This window comes from Sus scrofa, chromosome 1 (genome assembly GCF_000003025.6).
Source record: "Sus scrofa isolate TJ Tabasco breed Duroc chromosome 1, Sscrofa11.1, whole genome shotgun sequence".
NCBI lineage: Eukaryota > Metazoa > Chordata > Mammalia > Artiodactyla > Suidae > Sus > Sus scrofa.
Window position 1 is genome coordinate 111,620,824 of NC_010443.5, and position 17,946 is coordinate 111,638,769.

At 46.1% G+C, this 17,946-nt stretch overlaps 1 protein-coding gene across 3 annotated transcripts in view; it reads left to right on the forward strand.

Annotated features, from left to right (window-relative positions):
* The window catches only part of ANXA2 (annexin A2), a 46,344-nt gene extending 32,103 nt beyond the window's left edge, over positions 1-14,241 (forward strand). For 2 of the 3 annotated variants that reach the window (XM_005659537.2, XM_013992912.2), the window contains 9 exons: positions 1,716-1,829; positions 5,772-5,862; positions 6,821-6,900; positions 8,268-8,327; positions 9,946-10,039; positions 10,558-10,653; positions 11,112-11,170; positions 12,505-12,627; positions 13,884-14,241. In XM_005659537.2, coding sequence (XP_005659594.1) covers positions 1,716-1,829; positions 5,772-5,862; positions 6,821-6,900; positions 8,268-8,327; positions 9,946-10,039; positions 10,558-10,653; positions 11,112-11,170; positions 12,505-12,627; positions 13,884-13,943 — 777 coding nt within the window. In that variant the 3' untranslated portion in view covers positions 13,944-14,241. 3 annotated transcript variants of the gene reach the window in all.

A 17,946-nucleotide genomic window follows, 5' to 3' on the forward strand; every position in this document is an offset into this window, starting at 1 on the left:
GAAGTGGAGGGGAGAGGAGAGGATTGATGTTATGTTTCTTTTGTGTTTGAGAAAATGCCAGATGCCAGGTTTCTCCGTTTAAGGAATGGTCATGTTTTATTTATCAAGCATTTCTGGAATTGCCGCTAAGTGCAAAGCCCTGTGTATGACATTATGAGAAGCAGGAAGTCGACTGCCCATCAGGAGTTTATTATAGAAATGGAAAAAGTCAGTAGCTGCCCAAATGCTATTTGAGGTTTGAACAGAGAATAGGTAGAGGGGAGTGTCAAAGGTAGGCTAAGTTTGGAATTCCCTAACCTCCAAGTTCCACATTGGAAACTTGGTGCTTAAATGGAAGGCGTTGCTTTTAAAGGCCCTTCCTAAGTGCTATGTGTTACTAGGACTATGGAAGCAGGAGAGAGTAGGTGATGAAAAGTGTTGGGCCAGACAGCTTCTGAGATCCAACTCAATCCGTGACGTCTAGGAATGATTTGAGAAGACTGTCCCTGAAGCAGGCTATACCTCACCTCTTAGAGCCTGGAAATATCTCCAGGGGCTGAACATCATAGATGCTATGGGTGCTGCTGGGAGGTCAGGAGAGAAAGAAAACAGAGGAGGGGGGAGAAGTGAAAAGAAAGAAGATAATTACAACAGGCGGGTTCAGTCATCACTCAGTGCCCATGATTTATAGGATGGTTACTCTCTGACAAAGCACCTGTAAAAGCCACATCTATCCTGCCTGTGTGGATGCTGGCTCCATCCTCTGACCTAAAATCTGTCAGTGGATCTTAATGGTGACTGTGGAACCTTTAAGAAACAGTAAGCAGCAGGGAAGTCAGGGGGTACCTGAGGACTTCAGTCTTCTCCATCTCCATCCAGACCATTCCAGTTTGGTACGGAAAACAGATGTTCTCTCAGACTTCAGTGGAGTGTTTTGCATAGGAAAGCTTCGCAAGCCCACTTCCAGTCATGTGGGGGCCACTTTCTGGAGCCACCCTTGTGGCACAGCTGCATAAAGTCTTTTCCAAGAGGATATCCCCGGGCCACGTGGGCTCTGCTTCCTGGGAGGCTGCCCACTCTAAGCACCTCCTTCTTATTTATTTATTTTTGCCTTTTTCTAGGGCTGCTCCCGTGGTCTATGGAGGTTCCCAGGCTAGGGGGTCTAATCGGTATCCCCTGGCATATATGCTACAGCCACAGAATCCAAGCCGTGTCTGTGACCCACACTATAGCTCACAGCAACGCCGGATCCTTAACCCACTGAGCAAGGCTAGGGATCAAACCTGCAACCTCATGGTTCCTAGTTGGATTCGTTAACCACTGTGCCACGACGGGAACTTCTAAGCACCTCCTTCTTAGCAGGGGCCTTGACCTTGGACAGACAGTGCCCTGGCTTCCACAGACTATTGTCATGTGCACGTGTTGTGTTATTTGTAACCTGCACTCATGCATAGCTTTCTGAGGCATTATATAGACTGCTCCAGGTTCCTTTTAGTGACTGGGGGAGAAGGCGGACTCGGCTTGAATTTTAAAGGATTTTGTCGAAGCAGAGTCTGATCTTTCATTTTCTGACACCTGGGGCAGCCGAAGGGCATGCTGTCGAAGGATAGATAACTTTGACCCAATACTCTAGAGCTGTCAAAAAAACCACAACCTGCTTTACAAACACATGCCTCTGCAAAAGGGAATACTGGTTACCCACCAAGTTTTCCATGTTCTTGCCTGTTTTTCTGAAGGAACTTGCATCAGCGCTGAAGTCAGCCTTGTCCGGCCACCTGGAGACAGTGATTTTGGGCCTATTGAAAACACCTGCTCAGTATGACGCTTCCGAGCTGAAAGCCTCCATGAAGGTAAACACGTGTGAAATGCAATCTCTGTCAAATCTGCCATTAATATTTGCGAATTACAGCTTTCGGAGTGTAATTAGGTGATTTTCAGTTTTGTTGAATTCTCATTTGGAATCTTTTTTTAAAAAATTTTTTTTGCGTGAACTGAAGCTATAAGTCTCAGGATTTGTACCAAAAATATTTCAATTCCTTTTTTTAAGACTGTAAAGAAATTTCATGATGCAGAGAAGTCAGTTACCAGCTGCTACTGCTTGGCACCTGGGCAATCGGAATACCATTTGGAAAAACTACTTCCTTGATTACACTTCCTCCTTAAAAAAGATTTGTTGTGATATGAAGGCAAAAGTAAAACTCATAGCTTTTGTTAAGTGAAGCTTCACAAAATTCTGCTGTTGCTCTTTGCTGTTTCTTCTTCGGACCTTCTCCTTGCTGATCTCATTGTTGGGCTGAAATTCCAGCCAAAACCAGAACATCACAGTGCATAGAAAGGGTTATTTCAGATTATGAATGGTACCTGTGTTTTTTTCAGAGTGTCAAAGCACATACTATTCTGTCTTGTCTGTATTTTGTAGTTATTTTGAACATGGATTTTTTTGGGTTAAATTAGATAGTTGAAAACTCCAGGTTGGAAATTGCCCTGAATTTTAATACTTGGTGAAGATACCAAGTATTATATAAATGTAATAAATACATAAACATAAATGCATGTTACAGCAGAGCCCAGAACCCTTTTCCTGAGTGTGCCTGTAACATTTTGAATAATCTGACACTGCCCTCTGCTGGTAAAACTGGGTAAAGCCTCCGTGTGGGAAGGAAAGCTGTAATTCTGATTTTTTTATCTAAGTCAGTGTGTTTTCTGTGATGCCACCATTTCTTTTTCTTTCTTTTTTTTTCTTTTTTTTTCCTTTTTAGGGCCGAACCCACAGCATATGGAAGTTCCCAGGCTAGGGGTCCAATCGGAGCTGTAGCCTCCAGCCTCTGCCGGAGCCACCACATGTCTGTGATCCGAACCACGTCTGCGACCTACACCACAGCTCACAGCAACGCTGGATCCTTAACCCACTGAGCGAGGCCAGGGATCGAACCTGCATCCTCATGGATGCTAGTGGGGTTCGTTAACCGCTGAGCCATGACAGGAACTCCCCACCATTTCTGAATTATGAAGAGGCCAAGCTGTAAGCCTGTCACCAGAGCTAATGTCACAGTTCAGTTGTCATCCCTCCACAGAGCACCTCATGAGGGAGGCAGTTTCCCAGCAGGCATTTCCAGGGGCCAGAAGTTGATAGCTCAGGACTGCTGAAAGCTTTGCTTTGAAATCTCTTCCTTCAGCCCTCCAGCTTAGCCCAATCTGTGCTCAGTTCCTCTGAGCAGACTTTGAGTTTCCTAAGGAGGCTGTATTGCAGGGAGAGTACAGTGAAGAATGAGACAGTGTCAGCAACACGTAATGATCCTGCTTGATAAAAAGAACACTGAAGACACTCAGTCTGGGGACCTCTGGAGCCTGGATGGGCCAGCCCCTCCCAGGTTTCTTCTGACCATCATCACTTCAGATCAGTTTATCCTATTTTCACCAAGACTCCATTTAATTGTGATTTGTGCAGTTTTACTAGTATCTGTTACTAGGTATTAGTGGCTTGAAACAGACCTGTCACCATTGTAGGCTATGTAATTGGGCCCAATGAAAGGTGCTTTGACTGCTAAGTCTTTGACCTTGTGCCAGCTCGTCCATTAGCTATCACAGCTGAATACCCTTCTGAAATCCATAAAGCTTGGAGTGCCATTAACTGAACTATGCTTTAAAAAAAAATCAGTTTTGACTTCTGGCAATACCAGTGGCGATATTTGCCATATGTCACAGTAGACGGTGCCCTTGTGATGGGAATTGTGGACAGTCTGTGGTGAGCTTGGGCCAAGGTCGAAATTGCCAGGGTCACCTTTAAATATAGAGGAAAAATGCTCTTAGAATTCTCTGATAGTAACATGGGTATGTCAGTGAGAGAAGGAAACAAATCTTATTTTGCTCTGCTTGTTTTACGTTTCAACAACATCAGGATATAGCATTTCTTCCAATGCTTGAGTTGTTTTTAGACAATCATCCTTGTGGTTGAAAAACTGCCCCTAAAATATTTGAAGAAGCTTGGTAGTCACTTTACAATATTTGCGTAGAATGTTGTGTGGATGTTTTGCTCAGAGGGAAGAAAACTTGGCTTTGCCAACACCTCTACATCATGATTAAAAACTCTGGGAGAAGAGGCCTTTACTCATAGATCAGATGAGAATAAAATTCAGAATTAACCATTAACCTGAGGCTTAGCTTATATTACACAAACCACTTTTTTAGGGGCATATGAACTCTAATAAGTTTAATTAATAGCTGACATACTTTTCATGTGGATAAGTAAGTTTCTTATTGTATTAACACCTTATAATTGATTTACATTTTAAACAGTTGTAATTCTACTTAGTTCAAAGTGCTATTTCCATATTCGGAAAGACAAGTATTAAAGAATCCTGATTATTAAATCTTGACTTTGATCATGAAGCCAGCTTTGAAATACATGTTTCATTGAGTCCTTTCAAGCTATCTGGCACGCCAGCTCAAAAGTGTATATATTAAATTTGAATACATCACCTATCGAATTCTTATTCCTTAATAAAGTGCTGGTGTCTAGGTTTATTTGCCACTTCATTATTTCCTTTTGCTTCCCTAAAATGCCCTAAGAGTGCGTAGTAATCAAGCAAAAATGGACGTGCAAGAATGAAATTTTTAACATTAACTCAATTTTACATTTCAAAGAGGTAGAGCTAAAAATTTTATCTCATCTGTACCTTTCCTTCGTAAAAGGCTTATTTCATTCTAATGATGCTGTCTGTAAATGACAGCATAAAATCTGTATATTCCTTTATTTTCAATTACTGAGCAGAATTGTATAACGAAATTATTTCTCATCTATTAAAATAATGGCTGATTATTAGAGATCTTGGAAAATAAAGATAGGAAGAAGATAAAATTACTCATTTTATAAATTCATCACCGAAAAGCAACCACCTTTAACATTTTTGTGTTTTATATTACTGTCTCTTACCATTTCAGTATATATTTATATACAGTGGAGAAAAAATTTTTTTATCATAGTTGAGGTAAAAAAAAACCATGTCATGATAGATAGGTTAAAAATGTTTGTTTTCCTCTCCCTTAAAGGATGGATTTCCCATCATGGCACGGTGGAAATGAATCTGACTAGGAACCAAGAGGTTGCGGGTTCCATCCCTGGCCTCGCTCAGTGGGTTAAGGATCTGGCGTTGCCAAGAGCTGTGGTGTAGGTTGCAGACGTGGCTTGGATCCTGCATTGCTGTGGCTGTGGTGTAGGCCGACAGCCATAGCTCCAATTGGACCCCTAGCCTGGGAACCTCCATATGCCATGGGTGCGACCCTAAAAAGCAAAAAAAAAAAAAAAAAAAAAAAAAAAAAGAGGTACAGGATACTACCATCCAGTAAAGGAATAAAGCATCCAAGGCAAGGAAGAACATAAGGAAGTGTTCACCGTATGTGAACCCATTCCTGTATTTAATAAGTATGTATTGAGTGCCTATTTTGTGCCAACAATTGTTCTAGATGTTGGGTATATTGATGTAAACAAAGAAAACAACAAAAAGCCCTGTATGTGCGTACCTGACATTGTAGTAGAGAGAGGGAGAGAGACAATAAATAAATAAATAAATAAAAGTCATTTAACCCATCCTATATTCTGGTGAAGCAGTTTTTACAGGACTAAACTAAGTTTACTTTGAGCCGAGGAACACAGTAGAGACCCCTCAGGAGGAAGGTGAGAAGGTGCGCTGCAGACCTAACCTGTGGTTGCAGTTTACCTGATTGAGGTCAGGGAAGTGGGCTAATGGCCAGGAGGCCTTTGCCTGCTGAGGTCTGCATTGCCTGCTTCACAGGGCCTGGGGACTGACGAGGACTCCCTCATTGAGATCATCTGCTCAAGGACCAACCAGGAGCTGCAGGAAATTAACAGAGTCTACAAGGAGAGTGAGTAGCCCGAGTTCTGTGCCCCACCCTCTGGGCCCAGTTTCCGTGACGTGAGCCTGGCTCCCTGGGCTGGTGTTCAGGGTGGGAAGCCTGGGTTACGTACCCAGAAACGCCTGCCACCCGGACCGTCCAGGGTTTGCAATGGTCCAGGTCCCTCTCTTCCATCTCTTGGTGATTTCACTCCTCTAGAACTAATGCAAAAGAGTATACAGGAAAGAAAGCAGAACAAAATTTTTTTTTTTAGGAAAAAATCTGATGGGGAGGAGTAGAAAGTCCTCCATAGATTTCATGTATTGGATGCTGTCCAGTTTCTACTAAGGAGGTGCCCAGTTCTGCTTAGTTTCTACTAAGGAGGTGCCCAGCTCAACTCTGGGTCACTGTTGCAAGAGGCACGTGGCCCTGTGTGCAACAAGCAGTACAGGAGGCTGAGGGTGAAGGTGGAATAAATGGTTCAGCTGGTGTGTGAGTGTGAGAGTGTGTGTGTGTGTGTGTGTAACTGCATTTCTGCATAGGTACCAATTTGAATAATCAAGTACAAATTCATTCAAAAGTAACTCTTTAATGCTTACTAGTTTTTGTCATTGTGCATTTTCTCAATCAGTACATAATAAAAAAAAAATTGCGTGTGTGTGTGGATATAGTCCTCCAAATTTTTTGGCGTTCCAAATAAGTGTTTATAGTCAAGGAGTTTGGGAGCCGGTATTTTAGCTACGCAAGAGTTCACTGGTCAGAGGTGAGCTTGAGGCTCCCCAGTCTGATCCTGCTGGAGGTGCCCCTTGTCACTGATAATAACACTGGTTCTGATGTTATGTGAGGGAAAATCACCCTAGAGAATTCACCCTTGTGCTGCCACAGCTGTTTCTGCCTCTCAGAGGCTTCGTGGGCAGGGATATGTGGGATGGGTGGCTGGCTGGGTGCACAGGCAGGAAGCATTAAACCAGATGTATTGTTTTCCAAGTGTACAAGACTGATCTGGAAAAGGACATCATTTCCGACACATCTGGCGACTTCCGCAAGCTGATGGTTGCCCTGGCCAAGGTTGGTTTCCGGTTTATTTTCTTTGTCCTTTCTTCTTCGTAAGGCAAGTTGCATACCTCATTTTAACTAGGGAGGAAATTAACTCAACCTCTGTGCCTGCATCAGAAATTCAGCTGCATTGTCGGCAGTGGGTTTGCACTGTCACAGCAGAGTTGTCATTTTTCTATAATAGGATTTCTTATCCTGCAAAACCGTATGGTCAGTTGGACTTCGGGGCCAGAGGAGGCAGAGGCAGCTCTCAACTCCTGGCCTGGCTTAAGGTGCCAGCCTTTGTCCTGTGACTCTTTGAAGGGCATTTTTGCCTCCATCTATGGTCACATAGGACCCAGTGGGAGAAACCCTCCTTGTTTCTTTCACCTGCTTTCATGCATGTCTTGAGAGACGGTGTGCCCAGGTAGTGGGTTGCCTGGAGAGAAGGTCTTTGTTTGCTAATCTAACTCATTAATGTGGGTGAAAGCCATGTCCCTTCTGAGCCTGAGTTCTGACCCATGTGCAATGGAATGTCTCTGAGCTCAGGGAGGGAAGAGGAATTTTCCCCAGGAAACTTGAAGACAAATGGTTGGCTGGCATGCTGCATCCAGCGCACGACCTTCTCCATCACTGTAACAGCTCCATCCCATCCCCACCCCCCAGCTCTCTCCTCTTCCACGTGCCCTGCATACCGCCACACATTCATCTTTTTGAAATCCACTTGCACCATGTTACTTACCTGATCAAAACTCATTTCTGCTGCATCAGATCCAAACTCTCAAGTGCCTTTAAGCGTCCTCTGCACCCCGGCCCACCCTAACCTAAGCTTGCTTTCTAGGATTCCTTCCTGCTCACTGTCTCTCCAGCCAGTCAGCACCTCTCTCACTTGTACCCTTCCTCCTGCTCGGAGTGGCTTTCTCTCACTCCCCCTTACAGCCTCTCCTGACACACTGCGGGCGGTGTACCTCGGCTGTGCCCCATTGTCCCTACACTTTGCTGAGCCTTCTGCCTGACAGATTTCACCCTTCTTTGGCGTTTCATGGCAGTTAGAGTCACAGATACTAGTTTACCATTTATCTCATGCTTATTTCTCCATATGGACTGCAAGCTCTCTGAGGGAAGGATCTAAATATTAACGCTTTTTTTTGGAGGGGGGGTAGATTCTGCAAGGTGCTTATTAGCCCAGTATTGGGTAAAAAAGAGGGGGTGCAGCCCTCACCTCACTGCCTCAATTATTTTAACAAACCTTAGTCCTGTCTAGATTTTCAAGTGGGTGTCTATTTGGTAAATTAAATATTGGCTTATGTGAGTTGGGGAGAAGATGACTTTTTCCATTTTAAAATATACAAAGAAATACATCTGATGTTCTTAAGTTTTTATTTATTTTTCCTCTATAGGGTAGAAGAGCAGAGGACGGCTCTGTCATTGATTATGAACTAATTGACCAAGATGCCCGGGTGAGTGCCAGGCTTCTTGGTTTGAGTTTGTATTTTCTGGTCTCTGGATAGTCATTATCCTGTGTAACAAATTTCCTCCAAACTCAATGACTTAAAACAACCAGCATTTATTCTCTCTCGGTTTCTGTGGGTCAGGAATTCGGATGTGGCTTGGCGGGGTGGTTCTGGCTCAGGGCTTCTGAGAGGTTGGAGACAGAATGAATGACCCAGGCTGCATCATCAGAAGGCCTGACAGCCTCAGGAGAACGCACTTCCCAGGTTCCCCATGGCATGACTGTTGGCAGGAGGCCTTAGTATTTTCCACAGGGGCCTTTCTAAGGGGTTGCTTGAGTGTCCTGATGGCATGGCAGCTGGCTCTCCCCAGAGGGGGTGATCCTAGAGAGGAAGCGAGGAGCAAGCCAGGTGCCTTTTAGGACCTGATCTCAAGAGTCACACACTCACTTCTGTCCTGCTCTGTTCATTAGGGATGAGTCTCTATGTCCAGCCTACAGTCCGTGGGAGGGGAAGTAGGCTCTGCTTTGGGCAGGGGGGAATGTCAAAGAATTCACGAGCTTCATTGTCACTTTCTGGGAGCAATAGTGGTGACAGGATATTCCCTTATGATGCGAGTGTTTGTTACAGGATCCATACCTGACCCACAGATGCTCCTTTAGGCTGGTCTGGAGGAACCAGCTTCTGCAGGCTGTGATACGGCTGTGCACGCGCTGTGCATTTGCTACAGAGGAACACTGATAACAACACCGAAAAGTGGAAGGAGATGGCAGAGGCCCAGCCAGGGGGAGGGAGGCTTCCTGCCCTTTGTGATGGGGCAACAGGGAGATGCAAAGGCCTTTTCCCTTTTTATGCCTGAATAGAACTTCTGCTGGTTCTTGTCCCGTCATCACTGAGAACAGTCTATGATACCGATTCTTATCGCCATGAACCCAGGCCTCTTCCCCAGAGGGTCAAGTGCTACCTCAGAGCATTTCACAAGAGCTGAAGAACAACATTAATTTTCATTCACTTTAGTTTTACAGTTCAGTATGTTTCACCCGGCACGTTTAGCAGGAGATAGGAAAGGGCTTTAAATAAAGAATGGCAGTTGGGTTTTGTAACTCTGAGTATCGGCTTTTGCATAGGCCTTTCTCCCACCCCCTTCTCTGCCATTCTTAGCATTACTTGTAGCCCCTATATTTTCCAGAAACTGAAACTGCTGTTGGACCAGCTTTGATTTTTTTCCTCCAGCTCCGTCCTCTCCTGAGTCTCTGAGCAGCTTGGGGGTGGGTACCTGACCTGGAGCTGTCCTCCGTAGGGGGCCCCCCTGAGTTCCTCTGTGTTGAAAGTGTGGGAGGAGGGCTGCATGTGCTAATGAGCACTGGCTCTCCTGGGTGTGAACAGAAGCTCTTGGTCCTTCTTTCCATGTACAGGGAACAACATCAGCATCACGGACAATCTAGTCTCATGCTGTTATGTCTGTGCCTCCTGAAGCCTGGCCTAGATTAAGACTTTTGACCTAAATAGTGCCTTTGTACCCGTTTCTGCAGTGCAGTATTTTTGAATGCATGGGTTTTCATGACATGTTTTTAATGGCCTTGCTCTGGATTGCGTAGTCAACTTTCCCGGTTGGTTGTGCTTGTAGGATCTCTATGATGCCGGCGTGAAGAGGAAAGGAACTGATGTTCCCAAGTGGATCAGTATCATGACTGAGCGGAGTGTGTGTCACCTCCAGAAAGGTGGGTGCTGTGCTGGGAAGGTCTTAGAGGTGGGCCCACTGGGTGTCTCTCAGGGCTCTCTCATCTGCAAAAACCCTCCACTTTGCACCCATTTTCCCTCACCGAATCTATTCATACTTTTTTTTTCCATTTTAGACCCTTTCTTCCCTTAAATATTCGGTGCTTTGGAGTGCTGCCTCTTGTCTGGATTATTTTATCCTGCCGTATTTGTTAAAATAATGGACAATTCTGTGTGCTCTGTAGTGTTTCTCCTGGCCCAGATAAAATGAGTTCTGCTCAGGAGAGATGAAGATAATACACGGCCTGGGCAGTGCCATTCAGGACAAATGCCTGGTATGGCTCTCCTGGGGCAGCTGGTACAGTGTTAGCTCTGGTCTACATGGCAGTCCCTAACCCTCTAGGATGCTCTAATTGTCCTTTGTATGTGTATGTGAGATGCAGGACCATGCAGGTGACCATGGATGTCTTTGACTAGTGACTCTGTCATAGTAGTTATTTGTTGCCTTTTTTTTTTAAAGTATTTGAAAGGTACAAGAGCTACAGCCCCTATGACATGCTGGAGAGCATCAAGAAGGAGGTCAAAGGAGACCTGGAAAATGCTTTCCTGAACCTGGGTAAGCACGTGTAGCCCCCCTGGTGCACATCAGCTTTCGGTCAACTGCTGAAGCAACGTAACAAATGGCCGTCCTGTCCATTTAGGGAGGTTTGGCTTCTTTACAGATTTGGATAGTTTCATAATCTTCACTGCGTGAATTTAAGATTCAGAACTGAAGAAGTGCTTATGTCGGTAGAAAGGAAAGCTGCCCAGGAGGAATAACATGATCAGAGGAAGGGTTCTCTCCATTGGGGGCCCTCTCATATCTGTTTGGGTTTCTATGACCTCAGAGTCCCTTGGTTTAAAACCACAGTGGGCTGAGTGTTTCAGGGGGATCCCTGGTTTTCCCCTGGCGTTTTCCATTTTGCAGCCTCTTCCTATTATGTCAGGTCATCTGCTTGTGCCCTGGTCAGGGTTTCACTCCCCAATTGGTGGAGGAGAGGGGAGTTGCCAGCCCTTTTCTTCTTCTCTCCACAGTCCAGTGCATTCAGAACAAGCCACTGTATTTTGCTGACAGACTGTACGACTCCATGAAGGTAAGGGCAGCCAGCCGAGAGGTCCATGCTCCACACCAGGCTTTTCTTCTTTGGGGCCCCAACCTAAATCTCCTAAATAGTGGATGGAGGAAGGGACACCACTGCCCGGGCTGTGTTGTAACTGACGGGTGAGAGAACCACAGATCTGCCTTCTGTTTCTCCCAGCTGCTTGAACACGTGTTTGTACACAGGTCGAAAGCAAAGTGCCATGGGAGAGAGAATGCCAGATGGTACTCATGGCAGATCCCTGCTCAGATTTCTCAGAGCTTCCCTCCTGGTATCCCTGATTAAGGACAAGCAGGAACAGAGAGGTTATTAAGCAACCAGTATGCATTTGGCACTGGGCTGCTTACTGTATCTTAAATCATTACCAAAAATCCGATAAGGCCTGTGTGATTCTTTTCTTTCTACAGGAGGAGGAGAGTAGAGTTTTGGCTTGCTTGAGGGTACACAGTCAGATTTAGACTTGGGGATCTATCTGACTTCAAAGCCAGCCCTGTAACTCTCCCGTTTTTGTTTTTTTTGTTTTTTTGTTTGTTTTTTTTAGGGCCACACCTGTGGCATATGGAGGTTCCCAGGCTAGGAAATGAATTGGAGCTGTAGCCGCCAGCCTACTCCACAGCCACAACAGCACCGGATCCTTAATCCACTGAGTGAGGCCAGGGATCGAACCTGCCTCCTCATGGATGCTAGTCAGATTCATTTCTGCTGCGCCACGACGGGAACTCTGCAGCTCTCCCTTAAATGGACCATCTTGTCCCGTGGTCCTCTCCTGTTTTCCACGCCTCAAATGTGCCTTGTGCTTTCAGGCTTCCAGGCCCTTGCCGCTTTTTCCTGGATAACCCCCTTGTCCACACTGCCCCTCTCCCGTCTGCCCTCGGGCTCCATGTCACACAGGGCCCCCCCTCCCAGGTGCCTCAGTCTGAGGCTCTAGAAGTCAACTCAGTGGTCCTCTGCTTATAGCATTCAGAAGGGCACAGAGCCATGGCGAAAACGTGGCCCATGCTCTCTGAGCCCCCAGGAGCCAGGAACTTTGTATGTGTACGTATGTGAACACCTACACTTCTTGAACTGAGCCTTGCGGTAGTTAGTGCTCAGCTCCCATTTAGTGAACGCACAGTGTGCAGGTTGTGCCGATCTCACGCCGGTGTCTTTGGAATTCCAAGATCCTCATTGCTCTTGAGGGAGCATTTTGGCTGCTGTGTCTGCTTTCTCTTGGAGGGCAGCATCCAGAACCCAGACCTGTTCCACCTGCCCTCGAACTCCCTAGACTTTCTTCTCAGGATTCATGTTCAGTCGGTGAAATGTAACTTGGACATGCATTTGCCTTTCAGGGCAAGGGCACGCGTGATAAGGTCCTGATTAGGATCATGGTCTCCCGCAGTGAAGTGGACATGTTGAAAATTAGATCTGAATTCAAGAGGAAGTACGGCAAGTCCCTGTACAACTACATCCAGGTAAGGCCGAGGCGCCGTGGCGGCCTCACCTGGCTGTCAGAGGGAGGGGGTCCCAGCAGGTGGGCTGTGGAAACCATGGGAGCATGGTGCTTTTCTTTTTTCTGACTCGCGGGGGAGGAGTTGCTAGTCATCAAGTGTCAAGGATTTATTCTGAAAGGGCCATTTATGGTTTGCCCCAGAATCTTCTAGAATGAGGCCAGTATTTTCTATTCCCCACACCCATTCTATAGTTAGATGATGATTGTTGGTGTCTGTGACTGTGATCCTGCAAAACTAGCCAACAACTTGAAGAGACTCAGATTAATTAAACTGACATTCTGTTCTATATTTCTTGAAACTCCTCTGTGATAAGTCCGGCAATGTGTCCCCACTCAGAGCTCCCATCTCAACCACGGGTTTAGCCTGTCCCCGTTTTGGGGAGATGGAGCACCCATCTACAAGGAGGGGCTGCGTCCACAGTGGTCCCTCGCACTGTGCTTAGTTCAGACAGAGGTTGCAGCCCCCCTTTCTGAAAGATCATTAATATCAAAAATGTGTCAGTGGTTACCAGGGATGAATGTGAAGCTGGGTTTGCTATAGCCAGGTTTAACGTTGAGGGACCATCTTGCCTCTTAGATATTGTTGCCTGACTCGTCAGCTTATTCCCATGTGACCTTAAGCATCCCCAAAACAACACAGTGAGGTAGGGAGGTACCTGGCGTGTCTTCTCTGGAAGGGTGCGGGCCAGGGAGATAAAGTGGTGTGTGCAGGGCCTCAGTGCAAGGAAGGGCAGAAGGGTGCTATACTTACCATCCATCCTTTTTTTTTTTTTTTTAATCTTTTTAGGGCTGCACTTGTGGCATATGGAGGTTCCCAGGCTAGGGGTTGAATTGAAGCTGTAACTGCTGGCCTACACCACAGCCACAGCAGCATGGGATCTGAACTGCATCTTTGACCTACACCACAGCTCATGACAATGCCAGATCCTTAACCCACTGAGGGAGGCCAGGGATCGAACCTGCATCCTCATGGGTGCTGGTCAGATTTATTTCTGCTGAGCCACGACAGGACCTCCTGATCACTTACCATCTTAATCCTCAGGACCTTGTGGTAATAATCTCTCCGGTCCACACGGCCTGCGGGTCCTCTCATGGTTTAGGTGTGTCTGGGCAGGTCCTGCAGAGGCTCCCTGTGCTGTGGGCTTGCCTGTCTGTTACTGCAGAGTTTGGGTCATTCTCCTGACCCTGAATTTCTTTTCTCTCCTTGGCCATTTGTAGCAAGACACCAAGGGCGACTACCAGAAAGCGCTGCTGTACCTGTGTGGTGGGGATGACTGAAGCCTGCGACAGCACTCACGTCCAGGTTGGGCGCTCCTGTGTCCCCAGCGAACAGTTACACGATCAGCTTGCGACTAACTGCACCCCATGCCTATCCCTGGAGGACGGCCTTAGTGTCACCCGCCCCTCCCACGCCATCCTTGTCTAGTTGCCTGGCTTTCTCCTCTAGTCTCTACTTTTAGCCAAAGAAATGAACACTCCCAGGAGCTGGAAGTGAAATCTATGATGTGAAACACTTTGCCTCTTGTGTATTGTGTCATAAACAGATGAATAAACTGAATTTTTACTTTAGGAACAAGCGCGTTGTTCGTCTTGCTCATGATTTAAGTATTTCCAAACCAAACATGTTTAAGGGTTGTGTTATGTGGCTGATAAGGCTGTGCCTTCGAGGAAGAAAGCTCTAGAATGGAGCTGTCCAATAATTACAGTTGCTGCTACCCAGACATGGCTACTTACATTTGAATTCATTTACATGAAATAATTAAAAATAGAGTTTGTTGTCATGCTATCCACCTTTCAGACACTGTGCACATGTGGTTAGGGCCTGGCACCAGGCAGGCAGAGAGCATTTCCGTTGTAACAGAAGGTTGTTTTGGGCAGCTCTGTGCATCCAGGGGATGATAGTACACATGGGGAAAAATCCCAGAAAGACCCCTTCCTTTTCTCATCTTTCTACAGCTAAGTTAGGTGAAAACAAGCATCTGTAGTGGCCTCAAACTGAGGAAAAGGGTAGGATGGGGTGGTGGGCTCTATTTAGCAAATATTGAAGTATTCCCATAAAAAGCTACAGAAATCAATAATATCCTGTCCCAACCTTGAGGGCTCACCTGTCAATGAGGCAGGCTATAGCATTCTTTTTTTTTTTCCTTTTCAGGGCCACACCTGCAACATATAGAAGTTTCCAGGCTGTGGGTCGAATCGGAGCTGCAGCTGCTGGCCTATGCCACAGCCACAGCAACTCAGGATCATTAAGCCACTGAGCGAGGCCAGGAATGGAACCCACGTCCTCATGGATACTAGCTAGGTTTTAACCCACTGGGCCACAACGGGAACCCCTACAGCATTCTTAAATAGGTGGTGTAACAAACTAGACAGGCACACAGAGAAGAAAGTGGTTCTGCCTGGGAAGACTGAGAAAGACCTGGAGAAGGAAACATCTGAGCCGTGCCCTCAAATCTAAGGGGAAGTGTTAGGACTGGGAGGAGTCCCTCCACGTTCCTTCTTTTGGTTCTCATAGTGGCTAGCAGGTAATTCATGCACCTGGTTCACACTGCGGGCGGCACAGAGTCTATACAGTGAAAATTACGTCTCCCACTCTTCCCAACCAGCTGGGAGCCTTCCTAGTGTCACTGGGTTTCCGGTCCTTCCCCTGACAGGTAGGCTGCAGACTCAGCAGGTATGTGTGTTGATGTACCTGTCACCTCCATTCACAAGACAAAGGCGCCATCCATAGGCTGCTGGCCCAGGACCCTGCTGATGGCTTGCTCAGCCAGGTACTTGGGGTACAGGGCTAGGGTGATGCTGGCGACCACTCCCAAATTCCCACACTGCACTTCCTTCTTGGAGAGGATGCTCTGTCCATCACTCATTCTTGACACCCGGCTGATGGAGAACACACTTGGTCTGTGTGGACTAGGCAGGTAGCGGAAATGCAGGCATGAAATGGGCTGGTTGGACAGAATGGGGAATCTGGAGAGATGAAGAATGCTTGCCCCACTTTTAGCCTTCAGATCCAGTGAAAACAACACACACACACATATCCATCTGTGGGATAACTGATTTGCTACTTTGACTTTTGGCAAACTTTACGTAATTAATTAATTAATGTTTGTTTTTAGGGTCACACCCGCAGCATATAGAAGTTCCCAGGCTAGGGGTCGAATTGGAGCCACAGCTGCTAGGCCTTACACCACAGCTCACAGCAACACTGGATCCCCGACCCACTGAGTGAGGCTAGGGATCCAACCCGCAACCTCATGGATACTAGTGGGGTTCCTTTCCATTGAACCACAACTGGGACTCCAACTTTATTTTATTTAAAAAAATTGTTTTACTTGCTGCTTTTTTTTATTCATCCATGACTGGTTGAGACTTTACTGGGTACCAGATAGTCTAGGTGTGGATATATATATTTATTTTATTTTATTGGTTTTTAGGGCCGCACTGGCCTACACCACAGCCACATCAACGCCCAATCCGAGCCACGTCTGCAACCTATACCACAGCTCACAACAACGCCAGATCCTTGACCCACTGAACAAGGCCAGGCATCAAACCTGCATCCTCACGGATGCTAGTCAGATCTGTTAACCACTGAGCCACAACAGGAACTCCAGATGTGGGATATATTAATGTACAAGCTAGACCAAGTCCATGCTGCATGGAGCTTCCTTCTGGTACTGAATGAAGAACAGTAAATAAGTAAATTAATACTGAACATTGATAGGTGCCTTGAAGAAAATACATCAGTAACTTAGTAGATGATGGCTGGGGGTGAGAAGAGGATGTCCTGTCACATGGGGTTTCTCATGAAGGAATCTCCATATCTGCACATATCGTGATCTTTTTTCATTTTAATTTTATATTGGAGTATAGTTGATTTACCATGTTGTGTTTGTTTCAAATGTACAGCAAAGTGATTAAGCTACATGTATACATATATCCATTCCTTTTTAGATTCTTTTCCCATATAGGTTATTACAGAATATTGAGTATAGTTCCCTGTGCTATACGGTACTTCTTTGTTGGTTATCTATTTTACATCTAGTGTATATATATATGTCAATCCCGAATTCCTAATTTATCTCTCCCATGGCAGGCTTTAGACGGAATCTCAAGAGACATGGCTCTTGGGTCACTCGCAGCCCACAAAAGTGCCTGCAAGTCCACTGAGATATTCTTTAAAATGCAAATTAGGCAAAAATAGGGTGTTTTCTCAAATGTCTCCTCCTCTGCATGTTACAACTGATGCCTCTGATTCCCAAACATACTTTTCTCTGTGCTTGGGGCAGGGTTCAAGGAACTGCCTAAAAGACAGGGACTTTCTGCCCACCCCAGCCCCCCATTGTCAGGAGCAGTGTTTCAGATCAGAAAGCACTTAGGCTTCGTTTCCTCCCACCGCACAGCGCCCTTCATGCAGCAGGGGGAAAGGTGGTGGAGGGAGACGGCAGGGCTGGGCAGCCAGAGAGCCAGCAGGTCTTCCTCTCCCGCCCTGCTCTGGGGGGCCCTCACTGTGGTCTTGCTGGTCTGGACCCTCCAGCGGACATGAGGGAAAATCTAAAAGGCAGGTTGGCAGCAGGAAGGCCCCCAGAGAACTATGCCAAACACTGCCTGCTGTCTCCCCTTGAAGGGAGCATTGGCTGTCTGGTGATTCCCTATCCCACATAAAGGGCTCCTGGAATCTGGTCTCTTATTCTGGATTTCAGCCTGTGCTCTACAGTCAAGCCGTCCAAACCATTTCTGGAAGTAAAGAGAACCATTTGGAGATCTGAATATTCTCCCAAACAGTCTTACTTTGTAAAGAGAAGGAAGAGGGCAGGCTTCAACAGCTTTCACACTTTGTCAGCTGATAATAAGAACCTTAATTTTACTCTGTGAGGCGTTAAAGGTAAACGCCTGCAATGTCGTCTCATGGAAACTTAGTAACTATGATGTCCAACAAGAAGATTTTTTTTCTCCCCTGACCTACGTGGTGAGGCTAGAGAAGACTGTCACACCACACAGCCCCAGAAGATACACTTCATGTGGCAGCCTATGTGAATGGTATGTACCCTGGAGTTATGCAGTGTACAACCTGAGCAGCCATATATGACGACCCTAGATGGCCTACTAAGCCTTTTTGGTCACATTATTGGCTTGTAGATTAGACTTGGAAGACAAATCTTACTTAGAAACAGATGGCTAAACCTCTCAAGGCCTCCTCTCTTCCACGTACTCTTGATCTTTGGACCTGTCTTACTGGGCTACGCACCAATGACTATGCATATGAATCTTCCCAGTATGT